The sequence below is a fragment of the Acinonyx jubatus genome, chromosome F2 (assembly GCF_027475565.1).
Source record: "Acinonyx jubatus isolate Ajub_Pintada_27869175 chromosome F2, VMU_Ajub_asm_v1.0, whole genome shotgun sequence".
In the NCBI taxonomy this organism is placed as follows: Eukaryota; Metazoa; Chordata; class Mammalia; order Carnivora; family Felidae; genus Acinonyx; species Acinonyx jubatus.
In genome coordinates this window covers 62,762,753-62,786,087 of record NC_069394.1, presented here as the reverse complement: position 1 = coordinate 62,786,087, position 23,335 = coordinate 62,762,753, and the positions used below count along the sequence as shown (strand labels likewise).

General features: G+C 41.6%; 1 protein-coding gene across 7 annotated transcripts in view; it reads left to right on the top strand.

The window, feature by feature from the left end:
• The window catches only part of SULF1 (sulfatase 1), a 178,024-nt gene that overhangs the window by 109,880 nt on the left and 44,809 nt on the right, over positions 1–23,335 (top strand). For 6 of the 7 annotated variants that reach the window (XM_053208646.1, XM_027064448.2, XM_027064450.2 and 3 more), the window contains 4 exons: positions 7,950–8,101; positions 10,455–10,624; positions 22,075–22,225; positions 23,149–23,324. In XM_053208646.1, coding sequence (XP_053064621.1) covers positions 7,950–8,101; positions 10,455–10,624; positions 22,075–22,225; positions 23,149–23,324 — 649 coding nt within the window. The remainder of the gene's footprint in view (positions 1–7,949; positions 8,102–10,454; positions 10,625–22,074; positions 22,226–23,148; positions 23,325–23,335) is intronic. The other variant, XM_053208645.1, reaches the window with a different exon arrangement.

Sequence of the window (23,335 nt, the reverse complement as noted above, 5' to 3'; positions counted from 1 at the left end):
AAAGAAAGGATTTGCCTGTGTTGCCAGTGAAGAAACAGAGACTCAGGAGAGTTGTCTAAGGTCACAGGCTTACCCGTGGTAGGATGAATCTAGCACACCTGACTCCAAAGTCTTTCCTTTTCCCATCATCTTCTTTCTTTACATGTTTCTGTCATGCCTCATTCCATAGCACCTTCAGAGACACGTAAAACGTAACAGGATACCGAACAGTAAGAACCCTGGAAAATGGAAATGAAGGGCTGTACCAGTTAAAGTCAAGGCCAAGCTTGGTATACAAAGTGCATGCCATGGAGATGTGGAGAAAAGGTGCATATTTGGAACTAAGCTTCCAGATGGCAAAAGGAAAAATTGAAATGCCATCCATTACAAAGTTTACTGGGTCACCAAGACAGAAATAAATTATCTAAGAAGTGCAGTATATTCTGGGCCTTGTTTTAGTTATACTACATTATATCTACCCTACAATGGATTACAAGAGCTTGAATAAAATAGAGATAATTTAGTCCGATCCCCTTATTTTCAGGTGAGCGAATTTACACCAACAAGATCAAAGTGGCACATCTGATATTCTAATAGGAAGAACGGGTGTCAGGACCTTAGTCTTCAGAGTTCTTTCCAGTGTCCTACCCTAAATGTACAGGTTAGGTCTAGAATGACACTGCACCCCATAAGCCTGCCCTGATGACAACTGTCAGGCCTTTTGTGCAGCCCAGCAGCCTGCTTCAGTCACTTGTCTTCTCCAAGAACAGGAGATTTGCTCCTGGAACCTAAGTCTGATTCTGAGGCTAACCTTCCACCCAGGGGCCTGGATACTTAGGTAATTGAATTTATAGTGAGTCATCTTAACAGGGGAAAAGGAATTCTTTAAAGGAAACGAGGACTTTTCCAAATAGTTGATAAACCAAAAAAAGGATGATACACACATAATAAATTTTGATGGGCCCATTAGTGAATCAGGCAAAAATACAAATTGGAAGACTAAAATGTCAATGATAGAGATCCATACAATTTAAATTTATCCTTGATGGGAAAATATTGAAGTGTCTCAGACAATTAGGAAGCAGAGATGTCTTTGTGACAAGAGTTTATTGATCTAGCCAGGGACAGGGTCCCATTTGAAAATACACAAATAAGCACATCAGGAAGACAGGCATCTTGGGAAATTAAGAAAATTGGTGAATAGGTATTAAACCAACATAATTATTTACAAGCCACTAAACTAGAAGGGGGGAAAGCCAATATATAAAGATTTTATTGTTTTTCTAATAATGAATACATTATTTGGAACATTTAGCTGAGAAGCTAAGAAAAATAATGCAAGAAACCAAAATATATATCATACATAAATATTCATCTAAAGAAAAGCACAGTGCAGTAATCAGTTTTATGAAGAACAAGTCAGAGAAGACGAATTACTAAGAGGCTTATTTTGGGATGCCTCCAGAATATGTGGATTTAAATGAATCGAATTGATCCAATATTATATTTACCATTGTCTGACATGATTTTTTCTTTTTCGGAACTGAGGCATATTTTTGGACTGGCTATAGCCTAAATTTTTCTAACTTTACTCATGGAAAATATGACTGTCCAACAGCTTTAACGTTCAAAAGGGGAAAATACAACAACACGTCGATTGCATTTTATGTTCTGACAAGTGAAATGGGACTGATATTGGATTATCTATCACAGAAATGAATATGCTGCCCATCTGCTCAAAAAAAATAAAATGTAGTGTAAAGTTCTTGTAAGAGTATAGACATGAATATAAAACCTGTCATCGGTTTTAAGGTAAAAGTAACAAGCCACGTTGGAGAGATAGCATCACATATCAGAAAAAAAAAAAAAAACACCTAAATCAAGGCTGAGGGGAGTCGGACCCTTGTCCCATCTCTGCCTTTAATATGTGCGGAGAACTTGCATGAGCTGGTTTCCCAATTTGTATATGCAATGCAGAGATCAAACAGAATGATTCCTAGGTTTTCTTTCCTGCCTGAAATTAAACTGTAATTTTATTATAATCCCTGTACGTTTTACATTGACTCATTTAAAGATTGTAGTGTTCACATTACAATTGTAACACATGATACATAAAATCACATGTGAATTAAACTTTAGTCATACTCATTTAACTTCTTATCACTTGGGTGAAAGGGGCAATATTTAATGGAGAGCTGCAGTAAATCTCTTTGTAAAGAAGTCTTTTATAACAAAATAGTTTAGAGCAATGAATCAATTCTTCTGATTTCATGTCGTTTTATTTTACAAAACTTATGTTACTCGTAGCAAAATTATTTATTTATTTATTCATTTATTTGTCCTCCACACACTAATATTCTTATTTCAATGAATTATGGTATTATAGATCTTGATAGTAACATATGGTATAGCATACATGTATTGAACTACATATGCTTAGACTTACACTAAGTGCTGGGATATGAAAAGATATAAAGTAAGATCCCTGGCTTGACAACATAGAAGTAAGATCCTTGTCTTCATTAGACTTACAGTCTCCTTGGGGAATTAAATTATGATTTTAACTTGGTTCAAACTTCCGTATATTGGTGTGTTAACTAACTACCAGTAAAATCCTGTGACCCCAAGTTTATCAATTACACGCAGTAAAAACTCAATTAGTATACCATTTGTTATGTTAAATAAGATTTTAACTTCTCCACAGCATCAGAACTCTTTTCTATAGTTCCTCCTGCTGACCTAAAAGCCTTTGCTTCAGAGAGTTGAAGGAAAAATTTTTAAGTATTATGTAACAGATAGTCCTCCGCAGATGTAGCAGGGCCTAAAGTCACCCGTAATTATAATCAGGTCTTTCTGATCTTTCTGCCTGTCACCCGACCCCCCCCCCACCCCTTTTTAAACAGCCATGAAGGGAAGTGCTTAATGATGTCTCAGAGAAGAGAATGATCTAGAAGGACAGGTAGATGGTGTGTTAGTGATATATTCTGATGGTAGTAAGTTGACGTGAATTGCCAATGCCAAGGGATAAGAAAAACTTCAAACTACACATAATATAATGGCAATATGGGCGAGAAAATGAAATTCACCTTAGGGAGGGAGAACGAGATTTAATACATCTGGAAGAAAATAATTAGAAGCCCAGATAATCAATTGCAGAGCGCTGCCAGGAAGCATAATGTTGAAAGAGGCCAGGGGTGATTACAAATGAGTCTCAATGTTACGAGGCAACAAGAAAGGCCAGAGTAACTTGAAGCCAACAGCACCGGGGTGCCGCATCGTGACGCATGAGGTCCTGGTCTCTCTCGGAACAAGTGTGCTGGATGAGGGCACATCTGGAATCCTGAGTACATGTTTTTACACTCTGTTAGCGCAGAGACACCGAAAACCTGGAGGGAGTTCTGAAGCAAGCAACAAGGACTATTAAGAGACTAGAAGGAATAGTTTACATGGGGAGGATTAAAGGAGGGGCACTAGCTAGCCATGGCGATGGATAGAAAATAGCACTAAATAACCGAACAAGTAAAACAACGAGGCAAAGGGCAGGAGTGAGTGACCCATCGTGGCTGCCCCGAGAGGAAAAAACAAGAGAGCAAAACAGAACGTAACAGGAAAAAAATCTAAAAACTAATTAAGCAAGAAAACGGAAGCCAAATGGGAATTCGTTGCCGCAAATGTGGCCGATTGGGGAAGAAAAGTATGTAACCTCTCAAGAAAGTTTTCCAAATGCACAAGCGCGGAACTCCAAGATCTCCTTGGACAGCCGAGTGGTGCATTATTTGAAACCAGGATACAGCGTTGGGAGCATAATGATAACGGTGCTGCTAATAATAATACCAGCAGCAGCAGCATTAAAAAAGCCCTTGTTATGTGCCAGGCACTGTTCTGAGCGCTTTACGTACGTTTTATTTCACTTGATTCTAACAACAACCCCGCCACTGTGCTTATTAGTATCCTTGCGTTTTCACAGATGGAGAACTGGACGTGAAGAGAGGCTAAGTAACTTGCCTGAGGATAGCTAGCAAATGACACCGCCAGGATTTGAACCCAGGCAGGCTGGCTCCAGCATTTATATTCCAAGCCACTGTACCCTTTTACCTCTTTTAAGACAGATGGAGAGGAACGTGGGACAAAACCCCTGGGGATGAGGAGAAGGCCAGAGGAAAGAGCTGTGCCCAAGGTTATTAAGTGGAAGGTTCCTGGAAATCGTCCCCTTCTGAAGTAATGGTGGGTGTGGCCCTGGTCCACGGCCTCTGACTGGAGGTCACATTGCCTTTTGTTAGAAAGGAAAATTATCTTGTACTTTATGTGAAAAGGTGATTAGTCTCTAAAGACAAGAACCCCTTGTTAGAATTCCTACTGCACACAGTCAGCTCAGAGGGAAATCCTGAGTCCTACCTGATGTGAGACCCTCTGACATTTTGTCCTACCCCCGTTTCTCAGACTTGAGTCAACTCTTCCAAGAAAATGAATCCGACCAGAAATATCAACTTCAGCCACTTATAATTCAAGTGAAAACATAAGTCTAGAATTTATAGAATCCCCAGAATACATGGAGGCCCATGAACCCCAGTGCAAGAAACAAAACTTTCGGAGCCCCCATACTATATACAAGGATGGGAAGCAGGGGGAGTACAGAGATGAGGCAAAGGCGGTGTTGGCCCTCAGAACCCTTACGGTCTAAGGGAGATTAGCTTACGTACAAACATGACCGTAGCGTGAGGAAGAAAGGAAAAATGGCACCAGAGCCGCAGAACCAAATGGCTGTAGAACCGGGCAAAGACTGAGATTGAAATGGCACCTCGTCTGGTCTTGGTAAACAATGGGGAGAAGAGGGAACTAGCACAGGCAAAGCAGAGAGGTGAAAACCAGAGCAAATGGAGAAAATGCATTCTCTGGACACAGGGTCAAAGAGAAATGCAGGATGGACCTGGAAAGAGGGATTTTGTCCAGATTTTGTCCAGTCAGGGTGGCCTTGAATGGCAAGGTACCAAATGAAACTTGGTTGTGCAAGGGAGGGGGACGGTCCGTCCACAATTGTTGGAAGAGGGTGATGTGACCAGAGCCAGTCTTCGGGAAGGTGGCACCAGGAGTGGAAAGAGCCTGGAGCCTGGCTAGGAGAGCTGGCAGAAGCCTGTAAGCGTTCATGAGGGGCGTCCTGTAATCAAGGGTGGGGCAGGTTCGAGAGCCATTTTCCACCTAGAACCTGCAGGTGGTGGCGACTACTTAGTGAGGGGACCAAAGGAGCGGGTGAAATCAGGGCAGACTCTGGGGTGCCAAGCCTGGTTGACCAGGAAGGTGATTATGACACTCAGAGAATAAAGGAACCTGAAGAAAGAAGTAATTTCCCAAGGGAAAAGGATTAATTCCGTTCTGGACGATTGTATTAGGTGCGAGTAAAACATTCAGGTGGAGGTATCCTACAGGTGGCTGTGGACCAAAGATGAAAGTAAACTAGCTATCCCATAAAGACACAGAAATGACGTACTGTGGACAAGTTTACAGATTCAGAAATGCGCGCTTTAAGAGCTCTATCAATAAAGTGCCTGATCCTGGGATCCGTTTTCATCTTCTCAAGCCAGTCATCCAGAAGCTATCTTCCTTCGTGGATGTAAGTGGAGGTGGCTGGGAGACCCTGCTTAATGAAACTAGAAAGTGGCTTTGACATGGAAGGCATCCGGGTAGCCATCGTTTCACCCTAAAACGAAAGATTGCAGCCTCGTAAAAATCAGAAAAAGTAAAACTTGCATGCATGTGTGTATTACATATGTATGTACATACAGGTGTAAGTGTGCATGTGTGCAACACACGTGTGCACATATACACACCTATATATACACATATAAAAATCTCTCTACTCCTTCCTACTTAAGGGGAAGGCTATCTACGTCTGCAAGCTAATAGGGTGACCAAACATCTAGGTTACCCAAAATAGTGCTTGTCTGTACCCGTGTCCCTGGCGAAATTACAACTATTGGAAATAGTACCGTCCTCCTCTTGCAGACTGATTGAGTACTTCAGTTTTTAGGATTGGTTGGCTCGTAAAGAACCCTTTCAGAACAGTGCATGGAATATCACATTATAAGCTTCCTTACAAATGAAAATATGTGTGTGTGTGTGTGTGTGTGTGTGTGTGTGTGTTTAAACCAAACCTAAAAAGCTGAGAGCAGCTGCTGAGAAATAGTATTTACTTCACAATCATACATGTAAACATGAGGATAACTTAACTACAGAACATAGTTTAGCTTTTTTTGTAGCTGCGGAATTACAGTTATGTTGCTGTTGTATTAGAATAATTTTTAAACATCATCTTGAAATAGAAATGTGTATTTTAAGTACTAATGCAAAGTTAATGAAAAACACTTTTTTAATGTATGCAGTTTGTTTATTTTCTCTGTAAGAATCATAAATGTTAACAAATTATGGGGCACCTGGGTGGCTCAGTTGGTTAAGTGTCTGACTTCAGCTCAGGTCATGATCTCGCGGTTCGGGAGGTCGAGCCCCACATTGGGCTCTGTGCTGACAGCTCAGAGCCTGGAGCCTGATTCAGATTCTGTGTGTGTGTCTCTATCTCTGACCCTCCCCCATGCTCTCTCTCTCTCAAAAATAAATAAACATTAAAAAAAATTACCTACAATTGAAGTGATTATTATCAGCAAGACGATTTGGTCAGACATTATACACAAACTTTGGTATATTCCAGATCGCTTTATTGCACTTGTGAAGCTCTCTTGTCTAACCTGAATTTACATTCCATTGTGATAACATGGTAAATGTAATGTGATTAAAGTCAGTGAACATATGAAAGAAAGAAAGACAGAAAGAAGAAAAGAAAGAAAGAAAGAAAGAAAGAAAGAAAGAAAGAAAGAAAGGAAGGAAGGAAGGAAGGAAGGAAGGAAGGAAGGAAGGAAGGAAGAAAGAAAGAAAAAGATAGTACCCTCTTTCTCAAAAATATGCTAACAATACATTTTTGGGACCCTTCTAATACTTACAAGGTATTTGACTTCAAAATCTAACCCATTTTGTTCCCAAAACTCCAACCTGCCTTTCTCTCCCCTTTGCCCCTCTCCTATCATCATCTGTGGCAGAGGACCAAATTCAAAGTTTTTCTCTGAAAGGATCAATAAGTCTTGTTGCACAGTGGCCTTTCTTGGATGTGTGACATGCCAGCGTTACAAATATGAAGCCCCTCCAGTGCCCTCTTCAATGAGCAGTGTTGTGCATGTTTGTGGCCCATGTACTTCTGTTGCACTGTAATTCTATGAAAAGTAGCCATCTGTGTAGTAACTCTATGTCATCAGGATTTTTAATTATCAGTAATAGACCTATGCATTCGTGAAATACACATAATGTAAACACCGATGCTGTAAAATGCGTGTGACATAAAAACCCTTACCATGTGCCATAGAAATGGAGTTTACCATGGTTCCTCGATTTGGAAAATTTGGATATGTGAAAACAAAGACAAGCTTTTCTATAGTGTTTTTACAACTCTCAAAGAGTGAATAGTTTTTACAACTCTCAAATAGTGAAATTAGGAAACTTATTTTATCACAAAGAGTGAACTTTCAGTCTTCCAGTATTTGCCCAGAGGTAGCATTCCAGGTTTCTATTGGCTACTTCTCTGACTGTTACATCAACTTAACAAAAGGGTAATTCTGCTTTTATCCCAGCACAACCACAAGAAATAGATGTACCCGGAGTATCATGATCATTATGGTAATTTTATTGAACGATAATCCATGTACTTGGGTGCGATGTTTATTTATTTGAAAGGAAAATACTTGTGTGTGTCACTTGGCCAAAGAATCAAGAGTATTACACTATTGTTGTTTTGACATCCACTGTTACCTAGGTTAACTTTTGTTTTACTGCCTCTTTTTCAAGTCATAATTTCATACTTATGCATTTATGCATTTATTTGTGATTAATCATTTCATATGAGAAAATAATCCTGTTTTTTCCCATTGCAGCCTTTTTTGGAAAATACCTCAATGAATATAATGGCAGCTACATCCCTCCTGGGTGGCGAGAATGGCTTGGATTAATCAAGAATTCTCGTTTCTATAATTACACTGTTTGTCGCAATGGCATCAAAGAAAAGCATGGATTTGATTATGCAAAGGTAATTTTCAGGCACTTTCACACTGCATCAATTTACTTTATGTGTAATGGGGAAAAGCCATTTTCAGTGAGTTAAGTTATACATGAGATTGGCTTTCTATGTTCTCACAATGTTAGAATGAGAAATTTTAAGGTAATTTTAAACTCCAGGCAAGAAAAAGATTTCCAAGGAACACTGACTTTGACTAGTGATATTTTTCCCTCATTAGGATGAAAGGCAATCAGCCTCTGATGAAAGTTATCATCAAGAAAATCATAGATGTCTCCACTCTGTCTTGTGATAATTTTTGATTTCTCTGCTCTCCAGAGGATTGGTCCACATAATCAAATGTTCATCTTGTACCATTTTGCTTTTCATTGGGGTAAAAGTATATTTCGTCCATGGCTTCACGTTTAGATGTAAGAGTAAGAGCCGACAAGTGCAATAATCGAAGGTCAAGAAACCACGGTCCTTTCTCTTACTCCTGTGGGAGCAAGCTTTGATACATGACAAGGACACACCTGCCCCATGGCGGCTCGAGTCCATGAAAGTCTCTGAGGCTATCAGTCCTAGGATTTCCAAACCAGTTCATAGACACTGAAATCGACATGTCCCTTGGCTCTCTGATAAATAGATCCTAGATTAGACTTTTTTAAATTCACAAACGTTTTGTGATTGCCAACTTAAAACAAAACGATTTTCAGAGGACAAGAGTGAAGGGGGAAATATCTTTGAATTTAGCCTGCTAGTTAGCCTAAAATATGCTCTTCCCTTATAGACATGCCCATCTCTTCCTCACTTATCTAAAAGAAGCTGACAGTCTGCTCTATCCAGCATAGATCGCTACAAAAGAGCCATTGGTAGAAGTCAGGAAGAGGGAACTTGATTTAATTTTGGCACAGTGCTGCCTTTATGCTTGGCCTGATTTGAGCCCAAGGAACTTGGTTGGAGATGAGGTATAAGCCTCGCTCTTTGGTATCCCTCAAAAAACAATGAATGCAAATGAAATTCACAAACATTGCTAATAGGATTCCAGACTCATCAAAGTCGAGAGCTGGCAGGGACCTTGGAGGCAGATTTGAGCAATGTCCTACAAAGTGCACTAATTGTCACTGCTATCATTTTTTATCTGTGGGGATGCTTTCATGCTCCTTGTTCAAGCTATTAACCTTTCTTTCCCTGTTGTCCTAAGGAGAGCAAAGTAATCAAGATTCCCTCCAAAGACTAAATTAGCGTAACTTGCCCATTATCACAGCTGATTAAGTGTCAAAGACAACTGTGTCCAAAAAGAATATATGGCGTTTTTTTTAGTGAGAAAAGGAACGAATCAGACACTCCCATGGAGGAAGGTGATAGCCTGTGGACTTGTCCTAACAATGACATGTGACACAGATTTCCTCCCTTGGGCACTGCTTTGGCAGTTGTTCTGGTCCTTGAATCTACATGTGATTAGTCATGCCTGGAAGCCTCCACCATGGTGAACGTTGTCTGGGCACTTTCTGAATAAAGTTTGTACTGGAACTCCAGGCCAATGATACCCACTTGGAGGAAGCAGGTGGTTTAATTTAAAATTTTCATCATTCCTCTTCATTCCATTTCTTCCTTCTCCCTTACAGAGTTGCATCAGTCCCTCAGACTGTGGCTTAAGTCATTTTATTAAGAAGTCAGGCCCAAATGCCAGCAGCTGTATCATTTTAGTTGTGCAATTAACAGTATAATCTGCAGGAAATCAAATGCTCCCCATATTTAGTGTTTCAAGTAAATTAATTGATAAAATATTGCAGCTTTTCCCTGTGTACCCAGATTTTGGCTATGGCTTTCATTAGCAATTACTGTGTAATTCCCACAGGTGAAATTTTAATTTAAAGAAAAGACCTTTGCTTTTGTTTGTGCATGTGGCTGTGTGTGTGTGTGTGTGTGTGTGTGTGTGTGTGTTCTGCAACTGTGAATTTGTAGTGGGCGTGGGTGTTTCCTGCCCTTGAAGTAATTAAATTTTTTGTCAACGAATTACATCAATGAAACCTGAGAATGAAATATGTATCCGGTGTTTCATGTTCTCTAGCATTTGGATTGCCAGATCTGATCATTATCTTGGACAAACAGAACTTGACTTTTTTTCTTTCTTAATTGCTAAGTTGTGCTTTACTTAAAATAAAATTTTTGCGTGTTATCAACCTAGCAGCCCTAGCAAGTAACTGGCAACCGATTTTCTCTGTTAGGGAAGATGTTTTGCTGCTTTGGGAGTCATTTTCCTTCCTGCTTTAGACCTTATCTCTTCATTCAGGGAGATGCTTCTGAAGAAAGCAGTATTCAAATGTGATCTGATGAATGTCACCTTTTGTAATTTTTGTTTTGTGTCAAATGTATGTTTCAGGACTACTTCACAGACTTAATCACTAACGAGAGCATTAATTACTTCAAAATGTCTAAGAGAATGTATCCCCATAGGCCCATTATGATGGTGATCAGCCACGCTGCGCCCCACGGCCCCGAGGACTCGGCCCCACAGTTTTCAAAACTGTACCCCAACGCTTCCCAACACATGTGAGTAATAACATCCGTTCTGGGACCTGCTGAACACAGGCCTTTCCTTTGCTCTCCACCTCCCACCTCTCCCTCACCCCATTTCCTTCCACACCGTGTCTCCAGAGGCCGGAATACCAGCTTCTGACATGAGACCATGGCGCAGGCTGGCCACGGGGCCTTCTCTAGTGGTGTCATTAGGAATCATATTTCCAACATGTATAAGTAGCCAAATAGAAAGGAAGAGAAGCACGTAGGCTTACTGGGGGAAATTTCTATCAAGCGTTCCCTTCAGTTGTCTTAAATAATATTCCTGAGCATGACCTAATAATAAAAACAACGATCCAGTGGTATGCTTTTCATAGCAACAGACTGGCGACCCCTGGTCTGGTTGTAGAATCGCGGGGTTATTTTCTAGGTGAATACTGTCATAGCTTTGCTACAGATGTGCAATTAGGATTGCTGCAGAAAGCAGCTTGAATGGGCTTGCCCGAGAGGCCTTCTCAGGTCACGGCTTTAAAATACCTGATGTTTCTTTTTGAGAGGCAGGATCCTTGGTAAGGAGGGGCGGGGAGGCTCGGGGAGGGGGCTCAGCCCACACGGGGGGCTGAGGCAGAGAGCAGAGAGCTGCGTTATGCTGATGATTCTCACTAACCCAGAGTGGAAAAGTCTAGATGCTTTGGCAGCAAAGAACATGAGTTTGTTTTGTACTCTGTCGACATGCTTCCTTCCCACCCATTGCAATAACATGCGGGCTTCCCTACAGAGCAGTTGGCTCTGTGTCTGCTGAAGGATCGGCCATCAGACAGGTAGGGAACAGGGAACTGATATCTGTTTCTTTCATCACTGAACCTCCAAAATTGGCTCTTAATCTGTTTATGCTTAAATATCATCCGTTTTCATCCACACTGACTTCCCAGCCACAATCCCAGACAGAAAGAAAATAGATTAAATGTATTTATGAAAAGAGAAGCACTGAAGGCACCATCGTTGCTGGTCATTCCATATCCCTGAAGAACATTTCCTGATTTCTTATTTCTTACAACGAATAAACTGATCACTTTTGGTCAGTGGTACTTAATGCGTCTTGATCACATCAAGTGATTTAGAAAGAAGGAAGGGGATCAGAGCTGACAGAAGATAGGAACTAGCAGTAGATACAAAGCCAGGACGGATATCCTACCGAACATGCCCAGTGGGATAGGAGGAGGGAGGTGTTTCAGTGCAGACAATATTGTCAACAAATAAAGAAGTTTGCCCCAGCACCTGGGGAATGTGGTCTGGATGACTCACTGTGTTTGGGAAAGACCCCTGTGGTTGGATATATAAGTCTCTGAAGGTCTACCGTACATATAACCTTGCGACTAAATTCATGAGTGAAGCCCACAAGTGGCAAGTGGCTGTCCATTACAGATCACTTACAAATTCAGCAACCTGCTGGTTCAGAAGTCTCTACCAGGTTCTTCCATGCCTCTTTCCTTTTCTTTTTTTAAATGTTTATTTATTTATTTTGAGAGACAGAGAGAGAGCCCGTGCGCACCCACACGAGGGAGAGAGGGGCAGAGAGAGAGAGAGAGAGAGAGAGAGAGAGAAAGAGAGGGTCAGAGAGAATCCCAAGCAGGCTTCATGCCGTCAGCACAGAGCCTAACACAGGACTCAGTCTCACGAGCCGTGAGATTGTGACCTGAGCCAAAATCACGAGTAGGAAGCATAACCAACTGAGCCACCCAGGCGTTCCTCTCTTTTCTTTTGAATCAGAAATCAGTCTGTGTAGGTTCTGTTGTTGCCCTGACAGATTCCCAGCCTATGGTGGCTTTCTCCAACTGTAAACATTACCGGTGTTTTCCCGAGTTTGAGGAGAAGGGATTGACAAAATGTGGTGTTTTATGGCTCCTTAGAAGTCATCCTGCCTTTGAAGCTTCCAGGCAAGGTCCTGGGCCTCCAGAAGAATCAGCCACAGGTCAAAAGGTTCTGACGGCTCAGTGGCATGCACAGACAATTGTGGGAAGAGAGGAATCTGCAGATTTCTTAGGGCCTTAGTGATAACTAAAAAGCAGCATCCCTGATTCCAGCAATTAAAAATTCTATTTGACTCCACAGATATTTATGAGTAGTGCTATACAGTACGGCGAGGATGTAGGCATGAAGAAGACACGAGTGCCAACACTGGGGAACCAATAATCAAAGACAGGGATTGGCACACTGGGGTCAAATCCAGCTTGCCACCGGCTTTTGCTAACAACATTTTATTGGAATACAGCCATGCCCATTGATTGATGTGTTATCTGTGGCTGCTTTCGCAACTCAACAGCAGAGTAGTTGTGGCAGATACGCTGTGGCCTGCGACGCCCAAAATATTTACTCTCTGATCCTTTACAGAATAAGTTTGTCCCCAACCCCTGCTCTAGGCAGGGGATGGGCAAGTGTCCAAACAGCCATATCACCAGTAGGAACAGAAGTGGTAAGTACTAGGGAAGGCATCCAAGGAGCTACGGAAGTTTGGGGGAAGACCCATTCACATCTTTTAGGGGAACAAGGAAAAGTTGTGGAGAAGCAGACATTCAGAATGGGCCTCAAAGAATGGGCAAAATTTCTGCAGCTGATCCTGTAGTTTGGGTAGATGACCTCAGGAAGACAATGTGGCACGGACAGGTGGTCGCCATGTGAAGTAAGGCGATCTAAGATGTGACCTAAGAGAATGGAGTGCAAGGAAAGCAATAAGGGTTAGAGCTAGAAAGGGAGACTAGCAGAATTTTGAGGGCTTGGATGGATTTGTATGTAAGCATAGGCAGAGAGTCGCTGGAGGTCACTTGGTAGGGTAGTAACTTGGTCGTTTTCACATGTAAATTGTTTCAGTTATTTCTTTTTAGTTCAAATGGACCACGAGTGTGCCTTACTTGTGATTCTATAAAGCAAAATCTACGCACGACAGAGCGAAAAATATTTAGGCCTTTGAGACAAACAAGCCTGGGTTCCTTTTTCATCGGTCCTCCCTAAGCAATTTTTTTAACCTCTAGGCACCTCCATTGTCTCATCTGTAAAATGAGGATAATACTAGCATGTTGACATGATGTCACGAACAAAAATTAAGAGAGGAAGCATAGCTAAAGTCCCCACAGAGGGCCCGGGACACAGAAGCCACTTCAGAGATGCTAATTCTTAGTGATCCTTTCTATCAAGATGAACCACATAAAGCCACTCTTTCTTGATTCCATCTTTCTTGACCTACAAAAATCTCAATTTCATTAGGCTCAACCCGTGTTTAGGGGAAGCAACTGAAGAATTGACAAGTTGATACATGTCCGTTGTGATGTGACAAATCTCCTGACAGGCTAAGCCTCACACTGTGATGAGCCTCTCACACCTGGCCATTCCAAAAACACAGACAGGCTAAGCACCAATCTGGGCCGTGTTATCTTTTCCAGGTGCAAAGTGTGCTCAAGGAGCAAGGGCCAGTTAGGAGAACACCCTTCACCATAGAAAATGAAAATCCATGTGGTTGATTGAGTGATTCAGCTTCTCTTTGCTGCTAAGCCTTGAGCTTCGGTGCATCTAGGATGGAGAGATCCGTTGTGTCTCCTGTGGGTCTTAGGAGCCTCAAGACCCTGGCATCTTAGTGGTAAAGGTTTCCTCTGACTGACGCTCACTCGAGGAAGGGGCTGGGGTGAGTCGGTGTGTGGCTCTTGTCCCTGAGCGACTGCCTGCATTCACGGTTCAGTCTAGACACGAAGAGTGAGACAAATGAAGACAGGCTGCTAACTGTGGTGCGTGGGGCTCCTGAATGGCCGGTTTCCTTAGCGAAAACACGAGCCACACTTTCAAGCAGAGGGATGTAAGCAGTTAAGTACTTTGCAGAAATGTTTGGCAAGGCCCTGAAAACACTGAGAAGCTGTAGACGCTCCCTTTTTGAGAGAAGCAGGTAACACGAACACGCTCCTTTAGGTCACCTTCCTTGGTGGTCACGCATCATCCAGATGCCTTTCACGTGGCCCAGCGTTGTAGTTATCTGACCCTCTCAGACCGGAGTGAATGCATTGTGTTTCCACGGTGTTTTCCATTCCCAACAAAGGAAGGAAGCCAGGCCAATACTGGCTTATTGGCTTTACACACTGAGGCTAGAGACTATGCCCACTGACTAAGAATGTGGACAGATACCGACTATGCGTGACATGGGGCAGTGTTTAATCAGAAGCAGCTCGGCTGTTCACGGCCTCGGTGATATCTGAGGGAGCCTCCATCAAAACATCACACATGATAATCCTTATCCTAAAGCCCTTCACTATGGGGAAGACCCTTCTGTGCTTTTCAGTAAATCATCTCCCCAGTAGCCTCATACTAATTCTGTACCCTCACTCTTGCTTTGACATAGCTTTTCTCTCCTGGCCTCCGTGATGTGATAACGTGAATCAGTGACAGGAAAGGAGATTCCATTTACCTACCTGATGAGTCTGTGGGAAGCCAAGAGACTCCTTCGTCACCTTCCTATCAACCCTGTCCCTATCGACTTCAATTTTTTTTCGTTCTAGGTCAACAGTTCTTTCTCCCCCTCCCCGGAAACGTGTGTAATTGTGCGCGTGTGTGTGTGAACACACACACACGCGCACACACACACACAAATTCAAGAGAAATCTAAAATCTTGGCAGAACAATCCAGGTGCACTAACTTGCAAGGATCATTCTGAAACTGTGGTTTGGGGATGACATAGTATGTTAAAGGGACAACTAACTACCTCTGTGTAAGCCTCAGAACAAAGTTTCTGAAACACCTTTATTATCTGAAGTTGGAAAAAAGGGTTTTTACTTAAAAGAGTTTGCACATTCTTACTTCACTTCTTCCAGAAATCCATAAAAGAGAAAGAAAGTGCTTTTGGAAAGGAGAGAATTTTGTTTATTTTTATTTTTTTAACGTTTACTTATTTGTCTTGAGAGAGAGAGAAAGAGAGAGTGCGAGCAAGGGAGGGGCAAAGAGAAGGGGACAGAGGACCCGAAGCAGGCTCCAGGTTCTCAGCTCAGAGTCCCATGCGGGGCTCAATCCCACGAAGCATGAGATCATGACCTGAGCTGAAATCAAGAGTCAGATGCCTAAGCGACTGAGCGACCCACGTGCCCCGGAGATGAGGGAATTTTGAATTCTCCATAAAATCTTTAATTTGGGCAGAACCAATTTCTCCTTTCCTATGTCCCCACTTTGTTCTTCTCTCCATCATTGAGTACATATCCCATTGCACTGGCTATTTACCAGACCCTTGAAGGCAAATTGCACACCCCCAGGGGGCAGCATTCACACAGGACAATGGTGCCCTGGGGTGATGCAAGACAGCTCTTTCCTGAAGGCGGTCACACGGTCACATGTTGCACCTCTCCCTCCTGTGCCTGGGGCACGTGGCTCCTGCCGCCTTCCCTGCGTGATACATTTTTCTTTAGTAAATGAATAAGCGTGTTGACCCCACCACCTACATGACATTAGAACACTTATGAGAGTATAAAAATATTGAGGCAATCAGTTTTATGAATTAAAGGACACCTAGAGATCATCTAATGCCATGAATTTTTAGATTAGAAACCGGAGGCCCAAATTCTATTTAAAAAAATAAAAGACCCAGGTCAAATGGCTTTACCCAGGTCACATAAGAGGTAGGGAAGGACAAAGCTGGAGCCAAAACTCCATTCTCTTGGCCCCAGGTGATCTTTCTGCTGCACCAGGCTTGCTCAGTATGATTCACAGTCATGGTTAATATTAGAAATGGTTCCTGTGTGTGTGTTTGCACAATTCTATCGGAGTTTGCAGTACCTTAGAAGACTTTATAAAATTAGTCTCCTGATATACCTATAATCAAGATCATTTGATATTATTCTGCATGCATTCAAATGTTACCCACCTAAAGACATTTGAACTCAGGTGGGGAATATCTTCACAAAGTCAATTAAATAAGTTCAATTTGAGTGAAAGCTGAGACGGTGCAACTTGGGAGATTAAGTATAGAATTTCCAATTTAATGCTTTGAGTGTGTGTCTTAAATCTGTATAACTGGCTTATTCTGGGAATTGAAACCTATTTCATTTCTTAGAGAATGATGGTCCTGCTACCAAGACCCTTTACGAGTTAGATCATTAGAGTTTTTGTTGTTGTCCAAGACTAAATAACAAATGAAGAAAACACATGTTCAAATATAAGACACTAGAAAGGTATTTCTTTTCACTGGGTGACAGCAAAGGCCATCAGCAGTAAAAATGAACTGCTAAATTCTGTGTAATCCCCTGAATATGGATTTAATATACAACACGTGCGTTTCTTGAACCTATTTCTTTTCTGGGAAGAATTCTTCTCCCCAAATACCCACCCATCAAACAGAAAGGTGACATTATTGATTTTCAGAATTCTTATTCTTGTTATGCCAATAAGCAACACAAGAAAGAAAATCAAAGCCCAAAGAGAATTAGCATTGATGGAAAAGGTCGAACTTACAAATGTGTGGTCTAAAGGATCTGTGATCTAGTGCGAAGCAATAAATCCAAACAAATAATGACTGCAGAAAACCAGTGTGCAGAGAAGCCTTACTGGGGAACGTTAACATTTTAAATATAGGAATAGTCTGTTGAGGGCTACAGGCCTGTTTTGTGCCTGGAACGCACAGTTACGGGTAAAATCCTTCTCTGAATAGACAACAAGAAGCCTTACCAGATCAAGCATATGGATTTTTTTTTTAAGAAAGCAACAGAAACTTGGGGCGCCTGGGTGGCTCAGTCGGTTAAGCGTCCAACTTCAGCTCAGGTCGCAGTCTCACAGTTTGTGAGTTCAAGCCCTGCATCGGGCTCTGTGCTGACAGCTCAGAACCTGGAGCCTGCTTGGGATTCTGTGTCTCCCCCTCTCTCTCTTTGCCCCTCCCCCACTCAAGCTCTGTCTCTCTCTCTCTCTCTCTCTCTCTCTCTCAAAAATAAATAACATTTTAAAATATATTTAAAATATTAAATAAAAATATTAAATAAAAAAAAAGAAAGCAACAGAAACTCAGAAACGGCAATCTGTTCATTTGTCCTCTCCCTTTTAAAGCAGACAGCTAGTGTTACCTACGCTTTTTGCTGCTACACCCAGTTTGCTTCAGAGGGTCAGACTTTGTCTTGTATTGTCAGCAGGTGTGGACACAAAGCAGCTGGTAGGACGCACTTGAACGGGAACCAGAAACGGCTAATGTTTTAAATCAGGACGAATGTTAAGGATCTTAGGACGTAATTTTGAGAGAAAGAAATATATGTACCAGATCTTTTCATGACTGGGATTTTGAGGAACTTCTTGGGGACTGTGATGTAGGACTCTGGTCATCAGGATATCATGGAAGAAGTTGCAGCCCCAGCCCATTCTTTCTGAGTCACCTCTCTACACTTTACTTTCTCATTTGTAAAATGGGAATGAGATGTCCTCCTACCCTCCAGGGTTGCCACAACAACCAAAAGAGCTATTAAATGATCTTTCCTAGATACCTGTATAAGACCTTTCCCAGCTACCGGTGAGTAGGGGTATGATGTGGTCCCAGGATTTGTTCTCTGGAGTCACTGAAGTCTCTTCGAATCCTCACCAAACACTGTAGCTGGTATTCCCATTACATAGATGAAGAAACAGAGGCTTAGAGAAAAAAAAAAAAAAAAAAGTTGCCCACGATCACACACCAGTAAGTAACAGGGCTGGGATGAGATTTTGGGTCTGATCCCAAAACATTCTGGAGCAATTGATTATGTGATTTTACGCTTTTCCCTAAAACAGTTACCTGCTTCTTTCAGTGGTTTCTGTTCCAGCTGACAGCTCCAGGTCCTGTTTGAATAATTGTGAGTCAGTTCTTTGGGAAGCAAGCCTTAATTATCACTGGGGGACAGAAGGCTGCATCTTCCAGGAATCTGGCAGACCCCGGCAGGAGGCAACCACAGGTCTTTGGCAAAAGATCACTTTTCAACAACATTGTCAATTGCAGCGACCCCCGAACTTACACCTGCAGGTCCCCGAACAGCTGCCGTTCTGTGGGAAGCAGTGGCAGTCTGTCTTCCTTTAAAAGGCAAATGTGTACCCCCTCCCTGCCCCCTGCTGAGATCTCACCTGGGATTTCATCCCCAGAGCTGGGGGTCAGCTTCCCACTGCGAGAAATTAAGGGGGAGGGGGGAATAAAGGCAACGGTTGGGGGTGGGGAAGGACAGCTCTGACAACAGACCTGAACTCTCCTTTTAATATAAGCCAGATTTAACGTATGTCATTCTGTAAATCTGGGAGTCCAGTTTGAGGCTTGTAATTTGCTGTGACCTTTCCCGTTCCTCCAAGTAGATGGAATTGTGCCAAGCACATCAAGGTAACCGGTAGAAGATATAATTTGCCCGCTGTGAGGCTTCGTTCTGGTTCCCTATTGTAGTTTTTATTTGTGTTGAGGTTTTGTGGTTTTAAAAAAGTCAACTCGATTTATTTTAAAATTAAGGCAAACCAACATCAAAGGCAGTAAGAGGAAGATGTTTAGGTATTACAAAGAAGCCTGTGTAATCTTTTATAGCCGTATTCTTTTTCAGGGCACGTATCAGTAAATGGTTAGGGGACCTTTCATGACCCACTTGCTATATTTCTCTGACCTCGAGCTACCCCCACGGGTGAAAATCCTTTTCCTATGGGCTTTAGAAGCCTCCCCTCTCCTCCTCCTCAGCCTCTCAATCTAATCCTGTTTGTACCACAACATGCCGCGTGAAGAATAAGAAACAGGGCTTACATTCCTTCCTACTGCACAAGCTCCTGAGATGCGACAGGCTGATTCTGCCTGTGTTCACTTTTAAATATGAGGAATGCTTTCAGGCTAAAAAAAAATAGGACCAAGTGGTTCATGAGTCATTTATTGGGGAAGCAGAAGAAAGCTTACATGGAAAGTTTCTCTTAAAAAGAGTGGCGGGCGATACCTGAAGAGCTTGTCTGGTTTTTAATGCGATAGGATTTTCTCAACCCAGACACTTATATAGAATGTATTTATTTATTAGTTTATGTAGGAAACTCATGTGTCTCTGTACTAGGCACTTTTAAGTGATATAGAGATAGATAGATAGATAGATAGATAGATTTATTTCTCAAAAGAGCTTTTTAGGAAAGATACTATTATCTCCATTTACAGATGAGCAAATTGAACCACACCTGCTTTTTCTACTCTGCAAATCTGTCCCTTTTTTTTTTTTTTTAATTTTTTTTTCAACGTTTATTTATTTTTGGGACAGAGAGAGACAGAGCATGAACGGGGGAGGGGCAGAGAGAGAGGGAGACACAGAATCGGAAACAGGCTCCAGGCTCTGAGCCATCAGCCCAGAGCCCGACGCGGGGCTCGAACTCCCGGACCGCGAGATCGTGACCTGGCTGAAGTCGGACGCTTAACCGACTGCGCCACCCAGGCGCCCCAAAATCTGTCCCTTTAAAAAAGGAGTTGACTTACACTAACTACTGAGCACAATTTATACAATTTTAGGTACAGTGCCTTCTGTGTTCAGTGTTATATTGGTATTTGTGCTGTCGTAGTTCTGCTAGTTAACCAGCATCCGTACTGATCATCAGGGGTAATTTTTTGTGCCAAGAAGGTCTGTGGTACCAAAATGATGTTTTCAACTATCGAAAGAGAAGTTCTGCAAATCCACTGGCGGAAGAAAATGTATAATAATAGGCAGCATTTATATAGCTCAGTATACAAGTATGTATCCCAGAAACTCCAGGTTTACCCCAAGGGAAATTGATATCACAACAAACCAGAAGGGTACATGTCAATATCCCTGAATTCACCTGGCTTGCAGCGACTGTTTCTCTGGCTTTATAATGTAAATGATGGCAGAGGGTCATCTTCATTTGTCATCATCCACAATTTTTCACTGAGAGGATCCTCCCCTCAGGGGACAGTGACTACCAGCTTTCTCAACCAACATAGATGGTTACTTGTTCTGTGAGACCAGTTACTTGTAAAGTTGGGGTTCATAGAAAAGCAGTCTCAGATATAGGAAGCACCCCCCACTTCATTTTTTCTTTCATTTTGTTAGAGTAAATGGGCTCTGGAATGGAGTCCGGGATCTACCACCTGATGACTTTGTTAATTTGAGGAAATTGTTTAACTTTGCTAGGCCTCAGTTTTCTCAACTGTAAATAGGAATGATAAACCTATTTCTTTCTCTCTTTTTTAATTTTTTTTTTCGTGTTTATTTTTGAGACAGAGGGAGACAGAGTGCGAGTGGGGGAGGGGCTGAGAGCGAGGGAGACACAGAAACCAAAGCAGGTTCCAGGCTCTGAGCTGTCAGCACAGAGCCCGATGCGGGGCTTGAACCCACGAACCGTGAGATCGTGCCCTGAGGCCGAAGTCGGACGCTTAACCGACTAAGCCACCCAGGTGCCCCAGATAAACCTATTTCTAAGAACAACAGAGATAATTAAATCCTTTAAGGTGTACAAAACAACTCAAAACCCAACACATGGTAAATACTAAGTTTTTAATATTAAACAACTTCTGCATGCTTAATAACATCTAAGGAGAAAGTTCAAGTACATTGTAGTCTGGCAGAGGTAAAATATACACGAGTAATTCTCAGTGGGAGAATTACTCTAGTATAGATATGTACTTTGGGAATATGAGGTGGCAGCATCTAATGGTCAAGAGATTTGGGTTAGATGATATCAAAAAGAAGGGGACATTTTGTGGGTCCCCAAAGGAATGTGTGGGACACCACTTGGGTGTCTGCAATAAATTAAATAGAAGCTTGAACCAAGATGTTTGAAAGTAATAGGACCCACCACCCTGTAGTTAAGAAAAATTGGGCTCTGCACCGATATTGATTTGTCTATTAAAAGAATAGCTTTATTGATCAGCATGTATATTGCAGATGTAGAATTGGTTATAATTCCAGCAAATCCAATTAAATTAATGGTATCTATATATAACCTATATATCCTATATATAGGAAGAGGAAAAACTCATAGAGACTAGATATATAAGTAATCAATAAAACAGCCCAGTAAACTCAAGAGAAAAAATATGTTGAAATTATGATTATTATTACACATATTTGTGACTATATCTAATAGCCCAATTAGCAATGAAAGTTTACGACTTAGTATCACCATGAAAACTTTCCCTTCTGTATTACTGAGTTTTATCTGTAGATATTACAATACCATGATCATCTTGATGTGTTTTTACACATTTTATTCGATGAATCCAAATGAACTTACACTAATTACTTTTTTAGATACCGCTCTTGGTTTTATAAGGTTGAATGCACATGCCTTTAGAGGATGTGTGCTGTTTGGGGTGGTGAAGATTTTAGCTTTTCCTATAAACATAGAAGGTACATGGGAGAAAAAAAATACTTTAGCAATGTCTAAATCATCTTTCCGAAATGATTGTTTTACAACCTTTAACTTGAAATATTTCTCCAAATGACTAAAAATTTGTATAGTAAGAATTCTCTCTGGATATTTTCAGAACCCCTAGTTACAACTATGCACCAAATATGGATAAGCACTGGATTATGCAGTACACGGGGCCCATGCTGCCCATCCACATGGAATTTACGAACGTTCTACATCGCAAAAGGCTTCAGACTTTGATGTCCGTAGATGATTCTGTGGAAAGGGTAAGCATACCAATTTGCCTCGGTGATAGATTTTGGTCCAGCTGTCTTTGTGCGGACCCATTCTTGCCAATTCTGTTTTTGTTTCATTGTTGTTTTTGAGAGAGAGAGAGTATGCATAAGTGTTCAGTGATTTTATCTACCCTCCCTTATCTTGACCCCTTCTGTTAACTCTCCAGGCCACACTGCCTTTGGAGCCAGTGGCAAAGACTAGACAAAAATCAAAACACCATAAATCAAGGGCTACACTCACAAGTACCCTCAAGAATTAAGCAAATAATGTAAATACCTAAAGCTGGTCTCGTATGAAACAATAGGGAATGGTGGGGATTATGGTGAACTTTAAGTGTCCCCATCTATAACAAGAAGTGTCCCCATCTATAACCACCCAGCTCCAGCTAATTTTCGCCACGTAGAAAGGTAGATCCCGTATCATGAGGTCTTCTGACTTTTTTTTAAGGAAACCAGAAATGCAAACATTTTATGTGAAATTTCCTGAATTTTAAAAAATTAACAGAAGCCGAATAAAACTTGTCTACAGGCTGGATCTAGTTGGATCAGGCCCAGAAGCAGGCTGTTTTTAACCCTTGATAGCCATATAAGAGTGACGAAAAAAATCAACAATGGATTTTTCAATGTAAAACTGATGTGAGGTGGTAGAGGCTGTTTTGTGGAGGGTTTCTTTTGAAAAACAGGTGCACAAAATCTTTAGGAAGAATGTGCCAGATTCAAAAAGTTACATTTCAATTCTATTATTGGACTTCTTCCCTCCAGAATTGTAAGCAACTTGAAAATGTAGTTAGTGATCGTGTTTCTTGGTCTTATTAAAAGAACTCTTGCCTTTAAAAACTAATGGGGAAAAAATTGGGGAGAAATCATGGCAACACTATCGTCATCTTGCACATCTCGTCTCTGTTGTATTTCAGTTGTATAATATGCTTGTGGAAACGGGGGAGCTGGAGAACACTTACATCATTTACACGGCTGACCACGGTTACCATATTGGGCAGTTTGGACTGGTCAAGGGGAAGTCCATGCCATATGACTTTGATATCCGTGTGCCTTTCTTTATTCGCGGTCCGAGCGTAGAGCCAGGATCAATGTACGTATTTC